Raw genomic sequence first — 27,062 nt, 5'->3', positions numbered from 1 at the left:
CAGATCTGGAAGCATGTCCAGATCTTGGAGGGAACTGCAAAAGACCTGCAGTGGTGGCTAACAAACCACAATTGGGTCAGAGGCAGACCCCTCTCCCTTCCTCAACCAGATCTGACAGTAGTGACAAACGTGTCTCTCCTGGGATGGGATGTCTGTCTGGGAGAGATAGAGATCAGAGGACTCTGGTCTCCAATGGAATTTGGACTCCACATCAACTTGCTGGAGCTCACACGATCCAACTGGCATTGAAAGCCTTCTTACCCTCCATCAAGTGAAGGCTAGTGCAGGTGTTCACTGACAACACCACTGCCAAGTGGTACTGCAACAAACATGGGTGGGTGGGGCTGTGGACCCTTTGTCAAGGGGCTCTGGAACAACAGGGCATTTCCCTGGTGGTTCAACATTTGGCGGGCTCCCTAAGGGGCATATTTATACTCTGTTTGCGCCGAATGTGCGTCAAAATTTTTGACGTACATTCGGCGCAAACATTGCCCCGTATTTATACTTTGACGTCCGACGCAGCGGGCGTCAAAGTTTCACCATTTGCGCCATTTTTTAGAAGGGTGAACCAGCCTTGCGTTAATTATATGCAAGGTAGGCGTTCCCTTCTAAAAAATGACTTTAAGGCCTGTGCCCCATATTTATACTGTGACGTCATTTTGACGCACAGGAGGGGGCAGGCCTTAAAAAACGGCGCTCAGCCTGATGGGCGCCGTTTTTTAACGCCTGGGTCAGGGCAGGCGTTAAGGGACCTGTGGGCTCAGACGGAGCCCAGAGGTGCCCTCCCCTGCCCCCAGGGACACCCCCTGCCACCCTTGCCCACCCCAGGAGGACGCCCAAGGATGGAGGGACCCATCCCAGGGAACTTAAGGTAAGTTCAGGTAAGTATATTTTTTCGTTATTTATTTTGTGGCATAGGGGGGCCTGATTTGTGCCCCCCTACATGCCACTATGCACAATGACCATGCCCAGGGGACATAAGTCCCCTGGGCATGGCCTTTGGGCAAGGGGGCATGACTCCTGTCTTTGCTAAGACAGGAGTCATTTCAATGGGGGTTGGGCGTCAAAAAAAATGGCGCAAATCGGGTTGAGGCCAAAATTTTGCCTCAGCCTGACTTGCCCCATTTTTTGACGCCCAAGCTCCATTTTCCCCTACGCCGGCGCTGCCTGGTGTGAGTAATTTTTTTTTAAGCACACCAATCCGCAGCGCCGGCTAACGCCATTCAATAAATACGGCGCCCGCATGGCGCTTTGGAATGGCGTTAGCCGGCGTTAAATTTTTTGACGCACAACTGCTTTGGCGCAGTTGTGCGTCAAAAAGTATAAATATGGCCCTAAATGTCAGAACGGACTAACTCAGCCGTCAATCACAAATGGCATCTCCATCAGGAGGTGACGCAAGGTCTCTTTCAGCAGGGGGGAGAACCTTGGTTAGATCTGTTCACCTCCGCAGAGAACGTGCAGTGTCAGCAGTATTGCACATTGGAGTTTCCAAGGCAGCAAACGCTCAGCGACGCTTTTCGTCTCAAGTGGAACTCAAGCCTCCTTTATGCCTGTCCACCCATACCACTTATGCCTAGAGTTCTCAAGAAGATCAAGAACAACTAGGTCCAAGTAATCCTTGTGGCTCCAGACTGGACATGAAGGGTCTGGTATCCCAAGCTGTTGAGCATGGCTATCGATCCTCTGATCATACTGCCCCTTCAGGATGATCTTCTGTCGCAGAAGCAGGGTATGATTCTCCTCCTGAACCTATCCAGTCTCAACCTTCTTGCGTGGAGATTGAGCAGCGGCAGTTGACAGCTTTTGACCTTCCTCCTGAAGTCTGTAATGTAATCTTGGCAGCCAGACGTCCCTGCACTAAAACAGTATATGCCTGTAGATGGAAGAAATGTGTGGCATGGTGCACAGACAAGGCTGTTGAACCCATCTCTGCCGCTTTTTCTGATGTTCTTTTGTTTTTACTCTTTGGCCTAGCAGGGCTCTGCTCTGGGCCCCCTGAAAGGGTAATTGTCTGCCATTTCTGCATTCCTACGGTTGCCTGATCAACTCTCATTGTTCACATACCCTATTGTAAATAGATTCCTTAAAGGCTCATATATTTCCTACTTTCTTGATGTGCGCTCCTATCAAACCTCTCCACAAATGTCCTGTCAGGCTTCCTTGTGGCCATTACATCTGCCCGCAGGGTAAGTGAGCAGGCATTATCATCTAAGCCTCCCTACCTTTCCATGTATCCTGACAAATTGGTGGTTCGCACTCTGGCCTCCTTTCTGCCGAAAGTGGTCATGCCGTTCAATGTAGGCCAATCCATCACCTTGCCTACTTTTTACACTCCACCACATCCTTCTAAGGAAGAGGAGGAACTCCACAACCTGGACTCCAAAAAAAAAGTGTTGGCGTTCTACCTGGATCGTACCACAGGGTTCCAGCTGGACGATCAACTCTTTGTTGGCTATGTTGGTCAAAGAAAGGTTGGGCAGTGCAGAAGAAAACCATCTCCAGGTGGGTCATATTCTGCATTAAAATGTGCCACGCAAAGACTAAAAATGAACCCCCTGAGGGCTTTCACACACACACTCCAGAGCTAAAGATACGACCACTGAGTTAGCACGCAGAGTTCCAATTCTTGACATCTGCCAGGAGGTGACGTGGGCATCTTTGTACACATTTACCAAACACTACTGATTGGACAGTCAGGTCCAAAGGGATGGGTTCTTTGCCCGTTTGGTCCTGTAGGACTTCATAGCATGATTTTCATTTGCAGACCCACCTCTGGGGACAGTATTGCTTAGGTATCTATTCTAAGGTAAGGAATCTGCAACTAGAAGTCTCTATCAGATGAACAAGTTACTTACTTTCAGCAACAAGTTATCTGGTAGAGACAATATCTAGTTGAAGATTCCCTACAGACCCACCCATCTTCCCCACGAACTGATTTCTAGGGACAGAAACTTCCCTTTCAGGGCCTTAGTTTCAACGCACCAGTGATCAGTGTTCTTCATGGCTCTGCGCTTCTGGTGTGGAAAGTCATGAAAAGAAACTGATGTCAGTGCACCAGGTGGTGCCTATATAGGACCCGCGATGTCATATCTGGCGTGGATGAAACGGACGATGGACGCAGAGCAGATGGACGCCGCCTAATGGCGTGCCGGGGTACTGCTCAAGAAAAAATATCTGGGTCCAGTTTGAGTCTTAGGAGAAATTCTAAGGTAATGAATCTGCTACTAGATAAAGTCTCTACCAGATAAGGTGTTACCGATGGTAAGTAACTTGTCCTTTTGTTTTCCAATTTTAGACGAGCTAGCACCTCTTAAAATAAAGCAATTTAATTAACACAGACAAGGATGGGTTTAACACTTGCACTTAATATAGTTCCTTAGTGCCTCATCTGATGTAACATTTTTACTCCTCCTTCCATGTTTAAGCTCAAAGTGTGAGAACCTGAGCCATCACGGGAAACAGACCAACTATCCAGTTACAGGTGGGGGAGTAAAGGGTGGGTTCTAGAGGCAGAACAGTAGGAAGCCCTACATGAAGCAGTGCATGTGGAAGCGAAAGAGATGAGGTTTTAGCACTTTCATGAAGATTAGGGGGTTTGGTTGAGGCTTCCTTCTGGGGATCTTTGCCTGTATTGGAACCACCTGACTGGCAGCTGCACCCTAGGCCGAGTGAAATGCAGAGAAAGTGCCAGGTTGTTGCCACACTGCATTTATGTTTGTTTACCCAAGTTCTCAAAGTGGGAGTTCTGTGGTGCAAGAATGACACAAACCGGCTCACAAATAGGCCCCATGGTACCTCTAGGGTAGTTGTGCAAGCACCTTAGGATGATGCAACCGGTGGCTAGGGCACCTGGGTCACAGCTTTGTCAGAAGCCAGTAGTGCCAGTGTGGCTGTACCAGGCCCATGTAGAGTCTGTGCATCACAAACACAAGATACCCAACTTTTTCATGCTGCTACCATGAAACCAAGAAGAAAAAAGGCTAGAAATGTAATGAAAGGTTAAAGATTTATTACATTGTAGTAAACAGAACAAAGTACATAAAGTGCACGTGCACGGCCCAACCAGGGGTTTGTGTTTGGAGGATGGTTTAAAGCTGGATACAAGGCCCCTCTTAGTCTCGCCGAGGCAGAGCTCAGAGTAAACAGGGTGGCAGATCTGCAACAAAGAAACATCAGATTAGTTACTGAAGGGAGGGTGTTCATCACTTAACCTCTTGCAGCAGGCACTGCCATCCTTGGCACCAAAGAGTCATGTCATGAACTGTTTCATTACCATCTCCAGAGCGAGGTGATGCAGGAAGCTGGCTCTTTATATGCTATATAACAATTGAGATAGTGTGCAAAGAGTCCGGGGGCTCCCTTACTAGTGGACACGGGCCTGCTCTCGCAATCCCAAGGTGCTCTTTTAGGGGGTAGTGTGGTCGAGCAGCCTTAGGCTTATCAGAGAATAGTGTTAGACATCTGAGAATACATACAGTCAATAAATGAGACATGACTTAATAAGGAGATCCACACCAATGTACAAAAATAACAAGTAATTTTATATATGTTTTGGTTTATATGTATGGGAAGTGGGCATATCCATGTCCCAGAGATCCTAATTCTGCCAACACCAAGATGGCAGATTTCTAAATGTACTGTCCACATCAGGCAGTTTCAGCTTAGGGGTGCGACTAACCTGAGGGTGACACACCTCTCTGAACACTGAGGAGCATGTTTAATAGCCCCTAGCGCCACATTAGCATCATTTCTTTTTTTTGTTTTTCTTTTACAGGAAGGGGGCCTACGAGGCCACAAGACAGATTTGCAAAGTGGTGCAATGCATGCATTGTGCCACTTTGTAACCCCTTGTACCACATTATGCCTGCGCCAAGCATATTGTATGCAAGGGGGGCCAAAAAAATGGTGCAAAGAAATCTAAAAGATTTCTTTGCGTCATGTTTTTTGGCATTTTTAACACCTGCTCAGACCAGACGGTAAAAGGGGGCATGCCATTGTTTTCAGTGGGCCCCTTATGTACTGTTCAGGATTAGCGCCAAATTTTACATCAATAGCGTCAGAAATTCTGACGCTATTGCCCCCCCCCCCCTGCACCATGGTGTGCAGCATTTTTAATACGGTGCACACATGGTGGTGGTAGTGGGGCGCTAAGGGGGTCAAGGAAAGTGGTGCTGCACTAGGTGCAGTGCCACTTTTCTTAAATCTGCCCCTAAATTTCCCACCTGTCCGGGTGCCAAATGAGCCGTGGAGCAGTGGGGTCAGCATCTCTTCTTTGAGTGCAGCCAGATCTGCAGACCGAGGGCAGTGGCTTCTTTGAAGCCCACCGCCTTAGAATGCAGATTTACAGGTCATCCTGTGGCATGGGGTATGTGAACACCTCCCCCAGAGTAGCCTTTGTTCTGACCACCCGAGAGGAAAGCCTCTAACCCTTCGGGGATCAATATCATGCCTGGTGGTGGCGGCCGGCTAAAACTAGTCAGTCCGCACACGTAGTTTTTCAGCGGGCACCTCTAAGGTGCCCTCTGGGTGCATGTATTAATAAATCCATCACTGGCATCAGCGAGGGTTTATTAAAATGAGATGTTGACACAAAACATCCCTATTTTTAGTGAAGACCTCATGTAGGTGGGGAACTCGTATTGACCAGTGTCCAGCACATGCACTTAAAATGGCTTCCCTTGTCACTTACTATGTCTAAGAATCAACAAAGACATAACAGAGGCATATCTGCTTTTGCAGATATACCCTCACATGTAATATAATGCGCTCTGCCTTAGGGCTGTAAGGCCGCTGTAGGGGTGACTTGCCTATATTGCATGCAGTGTTAGGGGACATGAAACGCAGGCTGTGTGCTGCGCCATGTTTTCACTTTTAGCTGCACCAAGAAACGCAGCCTGCAATGGCACTTCATGTGCTACGTGAGGGGTCCCCGAGGGTGGCATGCTGCAGCTCTTGGGGACCCTCTTTGCCACCCATACCCTAGGTACCAAGACAACTATTTACTAGGAACTTACAGGGGTCCAAAGGTATTGCCAATTGGGGAACAATTGTACAGTTTTAGGAAAAGATCTCACACCGGGACCTGCTTAGCAGGAACCCACTGCACTTTCAGTCAAAATTGCATCGAATACCAGGCAAAAAGTGGGGGTGGCCATGTTCAAAAGGGGCACTTTCCTGTAGGTGACACCACAGATGTGCAGCTGTAAGCATCAGTCTGTGTGACCCTCCCCGCCCCAGCTCTTTCCATGCACTGCCGCCTCGTTGTTGGACGCACTGAAGATGAACCCCATGTCCAGACTTTGTCTTGGACACACCCCAGCTGATTGGCTGATAGGATTGTCTGATATGCGTATTAATATGTTTCCCAGGACGGTCAATACCAAAAGTTGAGATTGGAATAATAAGAAAGTAAAGAAAGGTCGGTCCTCAGACGTGCTGGCGTCACACTCACCCGCTTGGAAGGGGACAGAGGGGCCTGAACCTGCCGCAGTGTTGGACACGGGTCCTGCAGTCCAGTGTGAGAAGGAACGCCATAGATGTCATTACAGTATCCCTGGCAACGTTCCCTGGCAACGATCCCTGGCAGTATCCCTGGCAACGTTCCAGAGGGGGACACGTGGTTCAGTCTGTTGTTGGACGTCAAGTTGACCAACTCAAGCACCTCCACTGCTATTGGTCACATCTGCTATATTTTAGTAAGTGGTTACAGTGACACTTTATAAACGTTACTAAGAATTCCACATGACTCTTGACTGGACAGCTGCGGAGCCGCCCACTCGAGGAATACTCAACAATCTAGGAATTTACCTGGGCTGGACAAGTCCCCAGCCAGTCTTATCTTGGTATGAATGACCCTGGAGGTGTCATATAGCTACTGACTGCCAAGTTACCAGATGGTTCTCTGTGGCACAGGCCACCAGGTACAGGGCCTGAAGGTGGTGTATGCCACAAAGAACAATACCATCTGGTACCTGTCCCACTCCTCCAGCCCCCCTCCCCGAGACAGCTGACACTCGCTATGATGTATACAAAACATGTATTCAAAATACACTCCCTGTGCCCTACAGAAAGGCAGGAGAATTCTGGTTTCCTTCATCAGGGACCAGACGAACTGCTCTCACTTGCCTCCAGCCAGGATTAAATCTGCCTACCAGAGGAACCTGCTTCCGGATTTACCACAGTCCTGGTGCAGTACTCCTCATTTTGTTGGTGGGTTGTTTGGAAGAGGCTAGGGCCCCAGACTCTGCTGTCCGGGGTCATGGCGGAACCACACCGATTTCAGGATGTAATTTACTGAGACAGAGAGCTTGTCTCCTCAAAGCCTGCACCCAACTGCTGCAAGGGGAGTTGCAGATCTGGGCACATACTTTGTTGGAAGGCAGGAAGCCTGAAGATGTGTGTAGGAAAGGGCCTCTTTTAACATTGTCACCTCCACTTTTTGCCACTGGTACAGAGGTTTTGTTTCGCTTTAAGGTGTAGCCAGGTCAACAGTGTTCTTTCCCTAAGTGTTTAACTGGCACACAATTTAGCACTCCTCTAAGCCCCTAGTAAATGATACCCCGGGTACCTAGAGCCTGGTACTAAAGAGGGCCCTAAGTGCTGCAGCATCTATAATGCCACCCTAAGGGACCCCCCAACAAATTGCAGGCAGCCTTCCATTTCCCACTTTGTGACATGATGCAAAACATGACGTAACACTTGTGTGCCATGCCAGGGTCACTGCATATAATATATGCAAGTCACCCTCCTGCCTTGGAGCCCTAAGGCAGGGTGCATTGTATTCGATGTGCGGACATACCTGCATGAGTGGATATGCCCCTGTGACGTCTAGTTCGAGTTAACCAGCTGCATATTGGCTTCACTGAATCCTAGGGTGTTTGGTATCAAAAACCTCAAATTAAAAAACCCATACTGATGCCAGTATTTTATTTATTATGACATACACCCAGAGGACACCATAGAGATGCCCCCTGAAAACCTACTAGTCCACTAGTGTGCTGGCTGACTGGAATCGACCAGTCTGCCACCACAGATGAGCTCTCAGAGGCCAGAAACCATGTCTGCTCCGAAGGAAAGTGCTGTTGCCTCCTCCAGCAGGCTGGCGAATCTGCATACCAAGGCCAGGGACTTCAAGGTCCCTGCCACCTTTTGATATATGAGCTCGGCTTCCCCCAGACCTGGGAGATGCCACCCCCTGCCCTGGACAGGCAGAAATTAGCTATGCAGGTACACTACCAGGCTAATCACACCCCTAAGGTGGGCTGTCTGTTGTGCTCCACAAAGGAAGGATTCCACCATCTAGTTTTTGGTGGAACTAGGAACTCTGGGACAATGTTATGTCCACTCACCACAAAAAGTGGTCATATAGGAGGTGTAGTCACTCCTGGGGGTAATTAGCCCATTGGCCTACCATACACTCCCCTAAACACCTCTATATTGAGGGCCTCATTTACAAGGTTTTGGTGAAGGGCAGTGTCGCAAGGCTTCTTGCTGCACTGTCCAGTGTCAAAAGAAAGGGGCAGGAATGCACTGTATCTACGAGATATTGCGAATTCCTGTCCTTTTCCACTTTTGCTGGTGCACAATGGGCTGCCATGCGCTGACGCAGGAACCCTTGCACCACGGAGTAAGGGTGTCTGCGTTGCAGTGAGGATTGTTTTTGTACAGGACACCTTCCTGCACTAATACAATCAATGGAGAAATGTTTCTCTTTCTGGTGCTGCAGACATGGAGAAAGGACAGACAAGGAGAAGTAAAGTTACACCTCCTTGTTGCGCCTCCCTTATGCCTCCCCTGGGGACGCGTGGGCTTTTGATGCATTCCCAGGTTTACGAAATCTCGTACGTCTGGGAATGTGTCCAATGCCACAGGTGTTATGTGGAAACACCCAACGTAATGCCCATGACACTCCTCCCTGTCACAAGGTGTGACAGCGCAGTGAGTTGCACTGCGTTGTCTCACTCCATACCTACAAGACCATGAAATTCATGCAGGGGGGCTTTACGTGGCCTTATAGATATGGCGCTGCAGTGTGCTGAGCCGGACCATCACTAAGATGTCATTCCGGCAGCGCAGGGTGGCTCGTAAATAAGCCACTGAGGGGCATTTTATACTCCGTTTGTGCCGAATTTGCGTCGTTTTTTTTTACGCAAATTTCGACGCAAAACTAACTCCATATTTATACTTTGGCGTTAGACGCGTCTAGCGCCAAAGTTCATGGAGTTAGCGTCATTTTTTTGCGTGAACACCTTCCTTGCGTTAATGATATGCAAGGTAGGCGTTCCCGTCTTAAAAAATGACTGCGATGCATATGCGTCGTATTTATACTCCCGGGCAAAAATGACGCCCGGGAGTGGGCGGGTCTAAAAAACCCGCATTTGCGCCGGATTTTAGCGCCTGGGTCAGGGCAGGCGTTAAGGGACCTGTGGGCTCAGAATGAGCCCAGAGGTGCCCTCCCCTGCCCCCAGGGACACCCCCTGCCACCCTTGCCCACCCCAGGAGGACACCCAAGGATGGAGGGACCCACCCCAGGGACATTAAGGTAAGTCCAGGTAAGTATTTTTTTATATTTTTTTTTGTGGCATAGGGGGGCCTGATTTGTGCCCCCCTACATGCCACTATGCCCAATGGCCATGCCCAGGGGACAGAAGTCCCCTGGGCATGGCCATTGGGCAAGGGGGCATGACTCCTGTCTTTGCTAAGACAGGAGTCATTTCAATGGGGGATGGGCGTCGTAAAAAAATGGCGCAAATCGGGTTGTGGCGATTTTTTTGCCTCAGCCTGACTTGCACCATTTGTGGACGCCCATACGCCATTTTCCCCCTACGCCGGCGCTGCCTGGTGTACGTCGTTTTTTTCAATGCACACCAGACAGCGCCGCCGGCTAACGTCATTGAATAAATACGGCGCCTGCATGGTGCTTCAGAATGGCGTTAGCCGGCGCTAATTTTTTTGGCGCAAAACTGCGTTAGCGCAGTTTTGCGTCAAAAAGTATAAATATGGCCCTGAGTATTTAGGTGGCCCCCTTCCACCAGGAACTCAGATGCGACTGAGTGAAAAAGACAACAGAGAAGAGCCGACCAACGTGAGAACTGTGGACCAGCTGAGGACTTTGGCGCCAGACTCGGCCGACCTGCTGCTTTCCCGTCAATCACAAGAATCGACATGCCCTGCAGCTGTGCCTCGGGGGCTGCCAGCATCTCCCTCGGAGTGGAGGAGCCACTTCCCTGCATCTACAGGCACCAGCCGCACTTCCTGGTCCGATGTTTCGCTGGTCACAGAGGGAGCAACTCGCCAGGAGGAGACTATTGTAACCCCGAGACCAGCACCGAGCCGCTGCCCCCTTCAGGAACTCACAGCATCAATACCTGGAGCACTAGAGCATTTGCTGCATTCAAGGCTTGTTGTGTGTCTACTAAAGACACCACCGTTGCCAAAACCAAAGTGGTCCCTGAGGAACAATATAGAAGGTGTTATTTTTTTCTAAAATTGGTCTCTATTTTGTTCTTGAGTGTGTGTCTCATTTATTGACTCAGGGTTCAACAAATGCTTAGCACTACCCTCTGATGAGTATAAACTGCTCGCTCACACTACCACTTAAGAGAGCATTTAGGGATATTACTTTAAACCTCTATCAACCAATAAGGGTCGCCTGTACTATCTGCATAGGGCACCTACATCTGAAACCCTGCATAGGCAGTCGGCTTCCTCCAGATAGTGCCGGCATCTTCTTGAGCTAAGCAAAACCCAGGAGCCTGTTCCACGGCACCCCTTATTAGGGAGTCAAAAACACAACGGGCAGAAAGGTTTTCTCAGACTGGAGCCTGTCCCTGAGATCAGTGAGTGTCACGTCTCCTTGTCACGTTGACGCTGGGGAGTTTGAGAGTCCAAGTGTGCCTGACTATCTGAAGAACATCGTAGCAGAAGTGGTCAGTGTAGGAAGCTGGCTCTGTATATACTACATCAAAACGAGATATAGTGTGCACAGATTCCAGGGGTTCCCCAAGAGGCTTGACAGAGGCTTAAATAGATAATACTAATGCTCTATTTTGTGGTAGTGTGGTCGAGCAGTTAGGCTTATCAGAGGGTAGTGTTAAGCATTTGTTGTACATACACAAGCAATAGAAGAAACACACACTCAGTGACTTAACTCCAGAACAATAGGGTTTTATATTGCAAAAATGTATTTTCTTAATTTATTTCCAGAACCACAAGATTCAAGTTGTAGGTAAGTACTTCAACAGATTCACATTTCACACATGTATCAACAGTACTTTGTTTGAATTCGATAAGTTGTACAGTTTATGAAATATTGGCAATAATCTGTTTTAAAAATGGACACTGCAAATTTTCAGAAACAGTTCCTGGGGGGGACAATGTTATTTTGATTTACAGGTAAGTACAACACTTACAGTTCCAGTCTCCGGGGGTTAGGAAGTCCACTGTTGGGGGTTCAAGTTAACCCCAAACACTCACCACCAACCACACGGGCCGGCCAGGTGCAGAGGTCAAAGGTGAAGCAGATCTCTGGAGACAGGGGGCACTTGGAATCAGATCTGCAGGCAGGTAAGTACCCGTGTCTTCGGAGGGCAGACCTGGGGAGTTTAGCAGAGCACTGGCGGGGTCCATAAGTAGGCACCAAAGACGCACCCTCAGCGGCACTGGGGCGGCAGGGTGCAAACAAGATGTCAGGTCTCCAATGATCCTCTGTGAGGGGACCCCTAGGGTCACTCAGACGCTGCAGGTGAGGTCCGGGACGTCGTCTCGGCCAAACCACAGGCTGGACAGGGAGGAGGGCCGCCTGCTGAATGTTGCTACATTGGAGGTCGGGTTCTCCAAGGCCTGGGGGCTGCGGGTGCAGTGGTCTTTTAGGCGTCAGTTATCTTCGTGCAGAGCTTTCGCGGTCAGGGGAGTCCTCGGGATTCCCTCTGCAGGCATCGTCGTGGAGAGGTCACCCCAGGGTGGGCACTTGCTTGGAATCACTTGGGGATCCTCTCTAGCTGGTTGGGCTACCTAGACATGGGCAGTGGGTTTTGGGTGCAGAGTGGTTAGGACTCACGCATTCAGAGTGAGTTTGGAGTCCTTAATTGTTGTTTCTTCTTGGACAGGGCCGCTGTCCACTGGAGTTCTTGGTCCTCTTGGGTGCAGGGCAGTCTTCTGGAGCTTGGCAGAGGTTGCTGGTCCCGCTGGATGCATCGCTGTTCTTTTGCAGGTTCTTTGAAGCAGGAGACAGGCCGGTAGGGCTGGGGCCAAAGCAGCTGTCGTCTTCCTTCTTCTCTGCTGGGGTTTCAGCTATGCAGACCTTCTTCTTCTTGTAGGTCACCAGGAATCTTGTGAGCTGGGCTCAGAGAGTCCCTTTAAATCCTGGATTTAGGGGCGTGTTAGGGGTCAGAGGGCAGTAGCCAATGGCTACTGTCGCTCAGGGTGGCTCACTCTCCTTGTGCCCACTCCCTTTATGGAGGGGGCAAATTCCTATCCCTATTGGTCTCTGTCCTGGACGATTCTGCAAACACGGGGTCACCTCAGCTCTGGACACCTTAGGGGTGGTCCTGGCTGGGGTGGTCACTCCTCCCTGCTGTCCCTAATTTTCCCGCCCGACTTGCTGACAAAAGTAGGGCTTTGTCCGGGGGGTGGGCATCTCCACTAGCTGGAGTGCCCTGGGGCCTCTAAACCGCGGCTTGAGCCTTTGAGGCACACCGCCAGGTGTTACAGTTCCTGCAGGGGGGAGGTGAGAAGCACCTCCACCCAGGACAGGCTTTGTTTCTGACCGCAGAGTGCACAAAGGCTCTCACCCCATGTGGCCAGAAACTCGTCTGAAAGTCGCAGGCTGGCACAGACCGGTCAGTCTTACACTAGCAGTTGGGCTACCATACGGGGGGGCATCTCCAAGATGCCCTTTGTGTGCATTTTTCAATAAATCCTACACTGGCATCAGTTTGATACAAAACTTCCCAGTATTCAGTGAAGCCATTATGGTGCTGTGGAGTCGTAATGACAAACTCCCAGCCCATATGCTCAGTATGGCCACGCTGCACTTACAATGTATAAGAATGGACTTAGACACTGTAGGGGCATGTTGCTCATGCAGCTATGCCCTCACCTGCAGGATAGTGCACCCTGCCTTAGGGCTATAAGGCCTGCTAGAGGGGTGACTTACCTATGCCACAAGCAGTGATTTGCGGGCATGACACCCTGAGAGGGGTGCCATGTCGACTTGGTCTTTTTCTCCCCACAAACACACACACACGCTGTGAGGCAGTGTGCATGTGCTGGGTGAGGGGCCCCTTAGGGTGGCATAATACATGCTGCAGCCCTTAGAGACCCTCCCTGGCCACAGGGCCCTTGGTACCATGGGCACCTTTTACAAGGGACTTAACTGTGTGCCATGGCTGTGCCAATTGTGGAAACAAAGGTACAGTTTTAGGGAAAGAACACTGGTGCTGGAGCCTGGTTAGCAAGGTCCCAGCACACTTTCAATTAAAGTGGCATCAACAGTAGGCAAAAAGTGTGCGTGTGGGGAGGGGGGGGCTAACCATGCCAACTGTGGCACTTTCCTACAGTCAGGACCAGCGAGCATGCTTCCAGTCAGATCCTAGAGTAAGGCTTTGACACAGCTGATTCTGTGGCAAGGCCATGAGGTACTCTGTTGCACTACATAGACATAGCTGGCTGCGTTCCACGGGCTTTCCAGGTGATGTCCAAGGTAGCCTAATGGTTATCCCTTCTGATGAGCCGCATCTGTTCATGAATGAGGTAGATTAGCCCTTGAAGGTTTTAGGACAAGAAGAGGAACAAACTCTGGGCCTGGCCTCGCCAGCCTGTGACTTTCACAATTGGAGGTTTGAAAGCTACTCCAGGGGACTTCTTTTTAGTCAGTGCCAGCCCTTCCACCCGGTACAGCAGCCTAACCAGTTGTAAGGCAATACAGAGTTTATGGCAAATGTAAGGATAGACAGGCCCAGCAGTCCTCCTCTTCATCCAACACGTAAATCACTTTAGTTCCTGCATAAAGGAACACATGCAGTGGGTTGTAGGAAGGATGTCATTTCTTCAGGCCTAGAGGGCATTTCCAACAGACCGATGGGTCATACGGATTATAGTAAGAGGCTACATCCTCCTCAGATCCCCCACCCCGTCACTGCAGGCAGAAGATCCCCTTTGGATTCTAAATCAGGAAGTGGCAGCCCGGTTGCAAAAACGAGCAGTGGTATTGGTCCCAGGGCAGGAAGTGAAACACTGGTGCTACTCCCAGTTCTTCCAGGTTCCCAAGAGGGACAGTGGACTGCATCTGATCCTGGACCTCAGGCTTTTCAACTTTTATCTTTGCAAGGTAAGGTTTACTATCCTATCTTCAGCTCTGGAAGTGGGAGAAGGGATGGTGTCCTTAGACTTGCAGGTCATTTTTTTCACATTCCGATCCTGCAGGCACACTGGAGGTACCTGCGATTCCTGCTGGGTCCATTCACTAGCAGTCTGCGGTCCTCCGGTTTGGATTGACATAGGCCATGAAGGTTGTCACAAAGATGATGGCGGTGAGTGCAGCATATCTGTGAAGGTTGGGGAGCTAAGGCCCATATTTATACATTTTGATGCAAAAACTGTGCAAACGCAGTTTTGCATCAAAAAGTATAGCTCCGGCTTGCGTCATTCCAGAGCACCAGCCAGGTGCCAAATTTATGGAATGCCGCAACCCAGCGCGAATGATGGGCTACTGTAAAAAAAAAAAAAAAAAAAAGAAGACATTAGCTGGGTGGGGGGTGGCGGTGGCGGTGGCGGTATGGGAGAAGGGGGGTTTACACCAAAAATTGTTAGGCTGGTTAGAGGCAAAAAGAAAAAGCCTCTAACCAGCCTAGCGTCATTTGCTGACGCAAAAACATCCATACCGCATGACTCCAGTCTTAGAAAAGACAGGAGTCATGCCCACCACCCCAATGGCCAGCACAGGGAACCAGTGCCCCCTGGGGATGGCCATTGCACCCTGTGCCATGCAGGGGACCTCAAGTTGTGCATTTGGAGGAACTGCGGACCACAGGTCTTTGGTATGCAGAGGAGCAGACTCAATTCATCAACCTGCCCGAGCTGCATGTCATTCGTCTGGCCCTGAAAGCTTTCCTACCCTTCATGGCCAATCTGTCCAGCTCTTGACAGACAACATGACTGCGATGTGATATGCCAACAAGCAGGGAGGCGTGTGGTCTCAGCTCCATTGCTGGGAAGCTCTCGGAAGTTTGGCCTTGACGAACCTGCTGGCACATGAGATCTGGATGTCGCCCATTATCTGGCAGGCATTCTGGCCGCCAAAGCCGACAGCCTGAGTCGGTGCCACCTTGCTGACCACCTGAGGTTGCCAGAGAGATCTTCACCCTGGGAAGCACAACTGAGGTGGACCTCTTCACCGCTGGGATGACAGGAACAAAGCTGTCTATTTTGCCTTAGTTCTTAAAAGCACTAAGAAACAGGCAGCTTGTTGCCTTTGCTTGATATTTGGTGCCACCTATTTTGGACTCCCTAAGACTCCTGACTTACTCAGACGTATGGACGAGCCACCCCTAAGTTTCAGGGAATTCCAGGTCAAACGCCCAGGTATATGTGTGATCCTTGAAATACCATTGTTAATAACAACTCAAACAAAACCATATGAGAAACTCATTGAATCGCTGGAGAGATCCATCCAGGAACAAGGTTATGCAACATGTTTGTGCCCCATCGCAACATTCATGCATCACTGAGAATCCAGACCACGTACAGCCAGTAGCATCAGCCAATCAAAATCCAGAGACACCTCCCCTTGAATCCCTCCCATTGAGTCAGTCACTCCATTCACAGCACCAGCCAGTCACAGTCCAGAGAGACATGCCATCAACATGCTGCACTCAGACATACTCACTTGTTTCTTACCTCAACTAGGAAGCTTGCGGAGTTGGAGGAGACCCACCCTCGATGAGGGAGCTGTACCGACTAATCGAACGCCTGGATTCTTCCCTCCTGGGGGATATCCATCCGGTCTGCCGTCGTGAAGATTTTCTGTTAAAACTGGTGAATTTGTAGTTATGGACTTGGTACTGTTCGTAAATGATGCTGTTGGTGAGCAAGACACTTCTTACTGAGTCATAAACACATAGGTACAGACAGTGCCCTCTACAGGCAGTGTAGGGTTACTGTGGAACGCCCAGTCTTGGCGTGAGAGAGACCTCTGTTAGTAAAGGCCCTGGATGTCCCAAGCACAGAGTCTAGATTCGGTGAAGCTCTTAACTGAGACTGCTCCTACAATGCTCTGTAGTGTTGGCTGTTCATTACTGTGAGTGGCTTGTGAAGAAAGTACATTTATATTTTTTTAGAGAATAAATAAATACAACTATTTATAAAGCTATACATGGAATCCTGGAGACACTAAGGAGCATATTTAAGAGCCCCTAGCGCCATTCCAACGCCACATTAGCATCTTTTTCTTATGCTAATGTGGCGGTAGAAGGCCAAAAACGGCGCACCATATTTACACAGTGGCGCAGTGCATGCATTGGGCCACTTTGTAACCCTTTGTGCTACATTATGCCTGCGCCAGGCATAATGTATGCAAAGGGGTGTTCCCCTGTCGGGAGGGGGGTGAACAAATGGCACAAAGAAATCTAGGAGATTTCTCTGCGTCATTTTTTTCAGCACTTTTAATGCCTGCTCAGAGCGGTCGTTAAAAGGGGCTTCCATTATTTATAGTGGCCCTATGTACTCTGCAGGATTAGCATCAAAGGTTTTGAGGCTAATCCTGCAAAGCGCCGTACTAGCATCAAAATTTCTGCTGCAAGTCCCCTAACTACCGCCATGGTGCGCTGTATGTTAAATAGGGCGCACACGCGGTGGTGTTAGGGGGCGTTAAGGGGAACGATAAATGTGGTGCTGCACTGTGTGCAGCGCCACTTTTCTTAAATCTGCCCCCAAATGTTCATAATGCAATCGACGTAAGACATGCGCGTAGCTGGAACGGTAGATCACGCTTCAATGTAGTGAGATGTACTGTCCGTGGCAAGCGGGAACGAAGTAATGGCAACCAAGTCTGAGTGAGCCACCCCCTCGGGGCTTCTGGAAAGCAATGGCTACAAAATCAAACACACACAACCCATAGGTGAGCGGATCACTGGCAGCCACTGGAAAACAGTGGATCACAAATGAAACGTCATTTACCTACAGAGCTGCGTCTTGTGGGGTAAAAGGAAGACACATTGGTTCTGAAGTCTGAACATTCATGTTCACGGGTGCTACACAGAGAGGAACACGTCCTGCCACGCTGAACATCAATGGAGGTAGCTGCACTTCACAGCAAATGAACCTGTGAAAGTTACTCATTGTTAGGGGTTGCCACATATCCTATAGGATACATGAGGAAGTTGGTCACTGTTGAAGATTCCCACTGGTCCACGTAGCCCTACAACGGCATTCTGTGTGTCAGTGGACACTCAAAGTATACAATTTTTTATGTATGAAGAAAGTAAGTTTCTACAGAGTGTGTAGTTTTTATCTGCTGGAAAGTAGTTTTCTACAGAGAGAAAATCCTCCATTTATGGGCCTCAAAACACGGCATGGGGTCCCTGGGGTCTTTTCACCCAATGGGATGACTAACAGATAATGGATTAATTCCATGCTGGTGTTTATTTACCAAACTCATAAATCGGAATAAGTGTTAGAGAATTTCTCAAGTGAATGGCTGCTGTAAATCATGATTTAGGAATTCTGACTCTAAGTCCAAATGTTTGTTGTTGGAGGTGTGACGTCTGATTGGAAAAGGTTTTGTGAATCAGGGTCTGAGGCTTTGGGTTTCAGTGTCGCAGGTGTGAATGTGACCTGCACCTTCGGTGGTGAACTCTCACTGGCTGGCATCATTAAACCTTTACGCTGAAGCCTCTCAGTAGTGCCAGCATCAGCACTCAGTAGTTTGTGGCACTTGATATGTGTGAATGACAATAGTACACCCCTTGTGCAACAGGTAGCACACCTCTAAAATATCTCCACAAAGGAGACATCTGGAAGTAAAACACACCATAGGTAGCATCCTGGTTCACACTTATACGCAGTGTTCTCTAAATGGAGGATTCTCCAAGTTACTAACAGACTGGGGGGGGGAGGAGTGGGTCTATAAGGTGCCCAAGATTAAGGTTTCAATATTACAAGGTAACACTCAGAATGAAATGGAGGTGTCACATCACATATTTATTGAAACATATCCTGATGGATGAGTATTTATGATGGCTACAGTAGGAGGTAACCATGTATTCTTTCAAACAATGGTGAAGTTAGGATTAGACATTTGAAATGTGGTCCATTTAGAGACCAATTCAACACTATTTGGATGTGGCTGGGGAACGACAGCACATGCATGGAAGGAGTGGAGTCCCCTTCCCGTGGCTATGTGGTGGTCTGACTCATGATACATTTACGCCATGGAAAAGCTATCAGCCTTGGTATCAGACATGATGGCCAGGTTTAAGAGAATTTGATCTCCCTTTTGAACATTTATCAAAAATGTGTGACATCATGCAGGCAGCCCAGTGTACATGTCTGTGTTACTCCACAGGTCAAGGATATGTAGACCCTCCCTCAGGTGTTGAAGAAGAGGGCCTGATGCACATGATTAAATATATTAAAGGTATATATGTGGCTGACGTCACCATTGTGGCAATACTGTTAATAATTCTGGGGAGTAAAGCTCTGCAATATCTTTTATGTGGACATTTTTGTTGGCAAATGCTTGCTTACAAACTACAGCCGAACACCTTGTGATAATCCTTTGCTGTTATGGAATGTGTGAGGACGATGATTTATATGTTTGTAAAACATTATACCTCTATTCTCTACAAAAATACCAAAAATCAAGTTTTGAAACAAAGAAAGTGGCTGGAGAAGGCCTGGAAGTTTCTTTTTACACCATGCGTAGACAAAGCTTTATCAGTCTGTAGTTAAAGAAGCAGTCACAACAATGCTGTACAAAAACTGTGTTTGTCGCCCCCTGCTCCTGACTGGGTGGCTTTCTTGTCTATCTCGGTTTGATGCTCCTGCTTTTGTGGCCTTCCCACCGACTCTTGTTTATGTCCCACCCCTTGAACACACCTACTTTTTCAAAATGCTGTGAAATGACTGGCTTGACAATGAGTCACAGGCAGGTCATCCCTGGGCAAGCAACTCCAATTGTAAGTGGTTGCCAGAAGGCAATCAGTTTTAGACGCTAGCTGAAAATCAGAGGGCATATTTAAGAGCCCCCAGCGCCACATTGACGTCAATTTGTTTTACGCAAATGTGGCCCAACGAGGTAAAAATCGCTGCGCCATATTTACAAAGTGGCACATTGCTTGCATTGCGCCACTTTGTAACCCCTTGTGCCACATTTTGCCTGCTCCAGGTATAAGGTATGCAAAGGGGGCGTTCCGGTGCTAGGGGGGCCATAGAAATGGCACAAAGGAATCTATGAGATTCCTTTGCAACATTTTTATCGGGATTTTTTAACGCCTACTAAGTGCAGTGTAGGAAGTGGGCTCTGTATGCACTATTTCAAAGTAAGGAATAGTATGCACAGAGTCCAAAGGTTCCCCTTAGAGGTAAGATAGTGGCAAAAAGAGATAATACTAATGCTCTATTTTGTGGTAGTGTGGTCGAGCAGTAGGCTTATCAAAGGAGTAGTGTTAAGCATTTGTTGTACATACACACAGGCAATAAATGAGGAACACAAACTCAGAGACAATTCCAAGCCAATAGGTTTTTATTATAGAAAAATATCTTTTCTTAGTTTATTTTAAGAACCACAGGTTCAAATTCTACATGTAATACCTCATTTGAAAGGTATTTCAGGTAAGTACTCTAGGAACTTTGAATAATCACAATAGCATATATACTTTTTACATAAAACACATTTAGCTGTTTTAAAAGTGGACACTGCAATTTTCACAGTTCCTGGGGGAGGTAAAGTAATGTTAGTTCTTGCAGGTAAGTAAACCACCTACGGGGTTCAAATTGGGGTCCAAGGTAGCCCACCGTTGGGGGTTCAGAGCAACCCCAAAGTCACCACACCAGCAGCTCAGGGCCGGTCAGGTGCAGAGTTCAAAGTGGTGCCCAAAACACAGAGGCTTCAATGGAGAGAAGGGGGTGCCCCGGTTCCGGTCTGCCAGCAGGTAAGTACCTGCGTCTTCGGAGGGCAGACCAGGGGGGTTTTGTAGGGCTCCGAGGGGGACACAAGTCCACACAAAAAGTACACCCTCAGCAGCGCGGGGGCGGCCGGGTGCAGTGTGTAAACAAGCGTCGGATTTGTAATGGTTTTCAATGAGAGACCAAGGGGTCTCTTCAGCGGTGCAGGCAGGCAAGGGGGGGGCTCCTCGGGGAGCCACCACCTGGGCAAGGGAGAGGGCCTCCTGGGGGTCACTCCTGCACTGGAGTTCCGACCCTTCAGGTCCTGGGGGCTGCGGGTGCAGGGTCTTTTCCAGGCGTCGGGATTTCAGAGTCAGGCAGTTGCGGTCAGGGGGAGCCTCGGGATTCCCTCTGCAGGCGTCGCTGTGGGGGCTCAGGGGGGACAACTTTGGTTACTCACAGTCTTGGAGTCGCCGGAGGGTCCTCCCTGTAGTGTTGTTTCTCCACCAGTCGAGTCGGGGTCACCGGGTACAGTGTTGCAAGTCTCACGCTTCTTGCGGGGATTGCAGGGGTCTTTAAATCTGCTCCTCTGGATACAAAGTTGCAGTCTTTGTTGAACAGGGCCGCTGTTCTCGGGAGTTTCTTGGTCTCTTGGAAGCAGGGCAGTCCTCTGAGGATTCAGAGGTCGCTGGTCCTGGGGAAAGCGTCGCTGGAGCAGTTTTCTTTGGAAGGCAGGAGACAGGCCGCTAGGACTGGGGCCAAAGCAGTTGGTGTCTTCTTTCTTCTTCTACAGGGGTTTTTCAGCTCAGCAGTCCTCTTCTTCTGTAAGTTGCAGGAATCTAAATTCTTAGGTTCAGGGAAGCCCTTAAATACTAAATTTAAGGGCGTGTTTAGGTCTGGGGGGTTAGTAGCCAATGGCTACTAGCCCTGAGGGTGGGTACACCCTCTTTGTGCCTCCTCCCAAGGGGAGGGGGTCACAATCCTATCCCTATTGGGGGAATCCTCCATCTGCAAGATGGAGGATTTCTAAAAGTTAGTCACCGCAGCACAGGACGCCTTAGGGGCTGTCCTGACTGGCCAGTGACTCCTCCTTGTTATTCTCATTATTTCCTCTGGCCTTGCCGCCAAAAGTGGGGCTGTGACCGGAGGGGGCGGGCAACTCCACTAGCTGGAGTGCCCTGTGGTGCTGGAACAAAGGGGGTGAGCCTTTGAGGCTCACCGCCAGGTGTTACAGCTCCTGCCTGGGGGAGGTGTTAGCATCTCCACCTAGGGCAGCTTTGTTACTGGCCTCAGAGTGACAAAGGCACTCTCCCCATGGGGCCAGCAACATGTCTTGAGTGTGGCAGGCTGCTAGAACCAGTCAGCCTACACAGGTAGTTGGTTAAAGTTTCAGGGGGCACCTCTAAGGTGCCCTCTGGGGTGTATTTTACAATAAAATGTACACTGGCATCAGTGTGCATTTATTGTGCTGAGAAGTTTGATACCAAACTTCCCAGTTTTCAGTGTAGCCATTATGGTGCTGTGGAGTTCGTTTTTGACAGACTCCCAGACCATATACTCTTATGGCTACCCTGCACTTACAATGTCTAAGGTTTGGCTTAGACACTGTAGGGGCACAGTGCTCATGCACTGGTGCCCTCACCTATGGTATAGTGCACCCTGCCTTAGGGCTGTAAGGCCTGCTAGAGGGGTGACCTATCTATACTGCATAGGTAGTGTGAGGTTGGCATGGCACCCTGAGGGGAGTGCCATGTCGACTTACTCGTTTTGTCCTCACCAGCACACACAAGCTGGCAAGCAGTGTGTCTGTGCTGAGTGAGGGGTCCCCAGGGTGGCATAAGATATGCTGCAGCCCTTAGAAACCTTCCCTGGCATCAGGGCCCTTGGTACCAGGGGTACCCGTTACAAGGGACTTACCTGGATGCCAGGGTGTGCCAATTGTGGATACAAAAGTACAGGTTAGGGAAAGAACACTGGTGCTGGGGCCTGGTTAGCAGGCCTCAGCACACTTTCAATTCAAAACATAGCATCAGCAAAGGCAAAAAGTCAGGGGGTAACCATGCCAAGGAGGCATTTCCTTACATGCAGGCATTCACAGAGGCTCCCTTTGAATATAGTGGGCCTCTAGGTGCTTTGCAGGATTAGTGTAATCATTTTTTACGCTAATCCTGCAAAGCCCCTGACTAGCGTAAAAAAATTATGACGCTAGTCACCCTAACTACCGTCATGTTAGGCCGTATTTTAAATACGGTGCTACCAAGTTGGCGTTAGGGGGGCATAAAGGGGCACAAGAAAAGTGCTGCTGTACTGGGTGTAGCGCCTCTTTTCATAAATCTGCCCCCGACTTTTTAGTAATCAAGAGCCATATTTATGGCAAAGTCACGCAGGGCAGTGCAGCAAGTGACCTCGCTGCGCTGCATGACGGGGAAAGGGCAGGGATACGCCATATTTAAAACAATACAGCATATTCCTGTCTTTGTGCCCTGTGCAGGCACCGTTCTGACTGCCTAGCGCCAACGCAGGCAGCCTTGCACCATAGTGCTTGATGCCGCTGTTGTAGGGTGGATTGTTTTGTGCAGGAAGGAAAACCTTCCTGCACAAAAACCATCCCTGGAGGCGTTTTCCTCTCTCTGTGTGCTGCAAAATGCAGCGCACATTGAAAGAGAAAAAAATCGAGGAAAAGTAAAGATATTTCACCTCCTCAAGCCTCACCTAGGAAGGCATAGCACTTTGGCGCGTTCCCAGTTCTACCACTTCTGGTAAATCTGGAATACATCAAAATCCATGGAAACACCCACACAACATCCATGGAAATGCCTCCCTGGAGCAGAGTAAAGCCACACAACAATTTGTGCTGCGTAATGTAGGAAAGTACCATCTTGCCTGGCATGTTACCCCCATATTTCACTGTATATATGTTGTTTTAGTGTATGTGCCAATGGGACCCTGCCAGCCAGGGCCCCAGTGCCCATAAGTGTGCCCTGTATGTGTTCCCTGTGTGATGCCTAACTGTCTCACTGAGGCTCTGCTAACCAGAACCTCAGTGGTTATGCTCTCTCTGCTTTCCAAATTGTCACTAATAGGCTAGTGACCAATTTCACCAATTCACATTGGCATACTGGAACTCCCTTATAATTCCCTAGTATATGGCACTGAGGTACCCAGGGTATTGGGGTTCCAGGAGATCCCTATGGGCTTCAGCATTTCTTTTGCCACCCATAGGGAGCTCTGACAATTCTTACACAGGCCTGCCACTGCAGCCTGAGTGAAATAACGTCCACGTTATTTCACAGCCATTTACCACTGCACTTAAGTAACTTATAAGTCACCTAAATATCTCACCTTCACCTGGTGAAGGTTGGGTGCAAAGTTACTTAGTGTGTGGGCACCCTGGCACTAGCCGAGGTGCCACCACATCGTTCAGGGCAAATTCCCCGGACTTTGTGAGTGCGGAGACACCATTTTACACGTGCACTATACATAGGTCACTACCTATGTATAGCGTCACAATGGTAACTCCGAACATGGCCATGTAACATGTCTAAGATCATGGAAGTGTCACCCCAATGCCATTCTGGCATTGGGGAGACAATTCCATGAACCCCCCGAGTCTCTAGCACAGACCCGGGTACTGCCAAACTACCTTTCCCGGGGTTTTACTGCAGCTGCTGCTGCTGCCAACCCCTTAGACAGGTTTCTGGCCTCCTGGGGTCCAGCCAGGCCTGGCCCAGAAAGGCAGAACAAAGGACTTCCTCAGAAAAAGTTTGTCAGGACTGGGGAGGAGTAGCCTCCCCCAGCCTCTGAAAATGCTTTGATGGGCACAGATGGTGCCCATCTCTGCATAAGCGGGTCTACACCGGTTCAGGGATCCCCCAGCCCTGCTCTGGTGCGAAACTGGACAAAGGAAAGGGGAGTGGCCACTCCCCTGACCTGCACCTCCCAGGGGAGGTGCCCAGAGCTCCTCCAGCGTGCCCCAGACCTCTGCCATCTTGGATTCAGAGGTGTGCTGGCACACTGGACTGCTCTGAGTGGCCAGGGCCAGCAGGTGACGTCAGAGACTCCTTCTGATAGGCTCTTACCTGTGTTACTAGCCTATCCTCCTTCCTAGGTAGCCAAACCTCCTTTTCTGGCTATTTAGGGTCTCTGCTTTGGGGAATTCTTCAGATACCGAATTCTTCAGATACAGATACCGCAACAAAGTAGCAAAGACGACTACTGCAACCTTGTATCGCTTCATCCGGCCGGCTTTCTCGCCTGTTTCCTGGTGGTGCATGCTCTGGGGGTAGCCTGCCTCCTTCTTGCACCAGGAACTCTGAAGAAATCTCCTGTGGGTCGATGGAATCTTCCCCCTGCAACCACAGGGAACAAAAGACTGCATCACCGGTCCTCTGGGTCTCCTCTCAGCACAACGAGCGTGGTCCCTGGAACTCAGCAACTCTGTCCAAGTGACTCCCACAGTCCAGTGACTCTTCAGTCCAAGTTTGGTGGAGGTAAGTCCTTGCCTCCCCACGCTAGACTGCATTGCTGGGTACCGCGTGATTTGCAGCTGCTCCGGCTCCTGTGCACTCTTCCAGGATTTCCTTCGTGCACAGCCAAGCCTGGGTCCCCGACACTCTAACCTGCAGTGCACAACCTTCTGAGTTGTCCTCCGGCGTCGTGGGACTCCCTTTTCTGACTTTGGGTGGACTCCGGTTCACTCCTCTTTTAAGTGCCTGTTCCGGTACTTCTGCGGGTGCTGCCTGCTTCTGTGAGGGCTCCCTGACTTGCTGGGCGCCCCCTCTGTCTCCTCATCCAAGTGGCGACATACTGGTCCCTCCTGGGCCACAGCAGCATCCAAAAACCCTAACCATGACCCTTGCAGCTAGCAAGGCTTGTTTGCGGTCTTTTTGCGTGGGAACACCTCTGCAAGCTTCTTCACGACGTGGGACATCCATCCTCCAAAGGGAAAGTTCCTAGTCCTCTTCGTTCTTGCAGAACACAAAGCTTCTTCCATCCGGTGGCAGCTTCCTTGCACCCTCAGCTGGCATTTCCTGGGCAGCTGCCCACCCTCGACACGGTCGTGTCTCTTGGACTTGGTCCCCTTGTTTCACAGGTACTCAGGTCCGGAAATCCACTGTTGTTGCTTTGCTGGTGTTGGTCTTCCTTGCAGAAACCCCCTATCACGACTTCTGTGCTCTCTGGGGGTTGTAGGTGCACATAACACCTACCTTACAGGGTCTTGGGGTGGGCTATTTTTCTAACCCTCACTGTTTTCTTACAGCCCCAGCGACCCTCTACAAGCTCACATAGGTTTGGGGTCCATTTGCGGTTTGCATTCCACTTTTGGAGTATATGGTTTGTGTTGCCCCTATACCTATGTGCTCCTATTGTAATCTACTGTAACTTTACACTGCTTGCATTACTTCCTTTTGCTATTACTGCATATTTTTGGTATTGTGTACATATATCTTGTGTATATTTGGCATCGTCATACTGAGGGTACTCACTGAGATACTTTTGGCATATTGTCCTAAAAATAAAGTACCTTATTTTTAGTATATCTGTGTATTTTGTTTTCTTATGATATTGTGCATATGACACCAGTGGTATAGCAGGAGCTTTACATGTCTCCTAGTTCAGCCTAAGCTGCTCTGCTATAGCTACCTTATATCAGCCTAAGCTGCTAGAAACACCTCTTCTACACTAATAAGGGATAACTGGTCCTGGTACAGAGTGTAAGTACCCCTTGGTACCCACTACAAGCCAGGCCAGCCTCTTACACGTAACGCCAGATTTATGAAGCTACTCAGCGCCACGCAATGTGACCTTGAGAGGCGTCATAAGTTGCAGTTTAGGCTTGTGTCGCACCTGCACCACAGGGGGATCTCAGCCTGGAAGCTTCCCCCTCCCCAGGATCTGTGGGAAGGAATCTCAGGGAGGGCATTTTCTCATATCCGAAAATCCTTCTCCAGCTGGCTGAACAGGCCAACCCAATCCATCTTGAAGACTAAACCTGGCCCTCATCCCATGGGAACTGGAAGAGTTCTGCCCGTAGCATGGTGGCCACTTCCACACCGCTGACCCTTGTTACCTGCTTCAGCATCCACAGCTCTGTCTCAGGCCTGAGGGTTGAAAGAAAGTGTTGCCAATGAGGGTCACTGCAGGTTTGGTCCCAGGCTACCCAAACATGCAGACACCTCCCCACTATCTCCCATGTAGTCGATTACCTGGGATGTGCCTTCAGTGACCTGGCAGGGTGGAGTGAAGTGGTCTCCTGCGTGCAACTCATCCATACTATAGTCTGGCACAGCGTGAGACTGGGATATTTCAAAGGCACAGACTACCCAACAGATGGCATGGACTAGAATGAGATCTATAAACTTATAAGGAATGGAAAACGCTGGTAAAGGATATTTGCAGTGACAGGTAGGAAGAGCGTCTCCGTCTCAGCATGGATCTCGATGTCGTGGGACACGGTTCCGGTCCCCTCTGGACCTTCCAGCCCAACAGCAATCGCAAAGAGTTCTATCTCCAGTTCCACCTTCATTCCTGGGGCCACCTGAAGAGGTAAGTGAACCAGGAGGTTAGTTAAATAGTTTGGTGCATCCTGAGTCTCTCTACAGGAGCCGTCAAGATGGTTCGAAAGGTCCCCAGTGTTACATGCGCAGGATCTTCATGCCCAGGGTGGATGGACTCCTGAAGCTGGGATGTGAGGGGGCAGTGAGCAGCACCAGAGGCTGAGAGAGGTGTTGGATGGTAGAGGAAGGTTTTCAAGTAGAATACAGGAGAAGCTTAGAAGACAACAGAACAAACCTCTGCGCTGGTGGGGTGCAGCTAAGGTAGTCAGCAAGGGAGTTGTAAAGACTGCAGAATGGATGGAGGAGGTTAGGAAATGGGTTCATGGTGAACTGACCAGGACCCCTGATAGTGTGAAGGATAGCTTGGATGGTACAGGGAAGTGAGCTCAGAAGAAGGTA

At 49.5% G+C, this 27,062-nt stretch overlaps 1 protein-coding gene across 5 annotated transcripts in view; it reads right to left on the bottom strand.

Moving 5' to 3' along the window:
• Window positions 1–3,995: 3,995 nt before the first annotated feature.
• Window positions 3,996–27,062, bottom strand: part of SPAG17 (sperm associated antigen 17) — a 720,739-nt gene continuing 697,672 nt past the window's right edge. For 4 of the 5 annotated variants that reach the window (XM_069203004.1, XM_069203006.1, XM_069203008.1 and 1 more), the window contains 3 exons: window positions 26,500–26,644; window positions 15,901–16,038; window positions 4,008–4,159 (listed from right to left, as the gene is read on the bottom strand). In XM_069203004.1, coding sequence (XP_069059105.1) covers window positions 15,902–16,038; window positions 26,500–26,644 — 282 coding nt within the window. In that variant the 3' untranslated portion in view covers window positions 4,008–4,159; window position 15,901. Of the gene's footprint in view, window positions 4,160–15,900; window positions 16,039–26,499; window positions 26,645–27,062 lie in introns of all 5 variants that reach the window. The other variant, XM_069203007.1, reaches the window with a different exon arrangement.

Source organism: Pleurodeles waltl, chromosome 8, assembly GCF_031143425.1.
Source record: "Pleurodeles waltl isolate 20211129_DDA chromosome 8, aPleWal1.hap1.20221129, whole genome shotgun sequence".
NCBI lineage: Eukaryota > Metazoa > Chordata > Amphibia > Caudata > Salamandridae > Pleurodeles > Pleurodeles waltl.
Note: the sequence above shows the minus strand (reverse complement) of the source record. Positions and strands in the feature narration are given on the sequence as shown.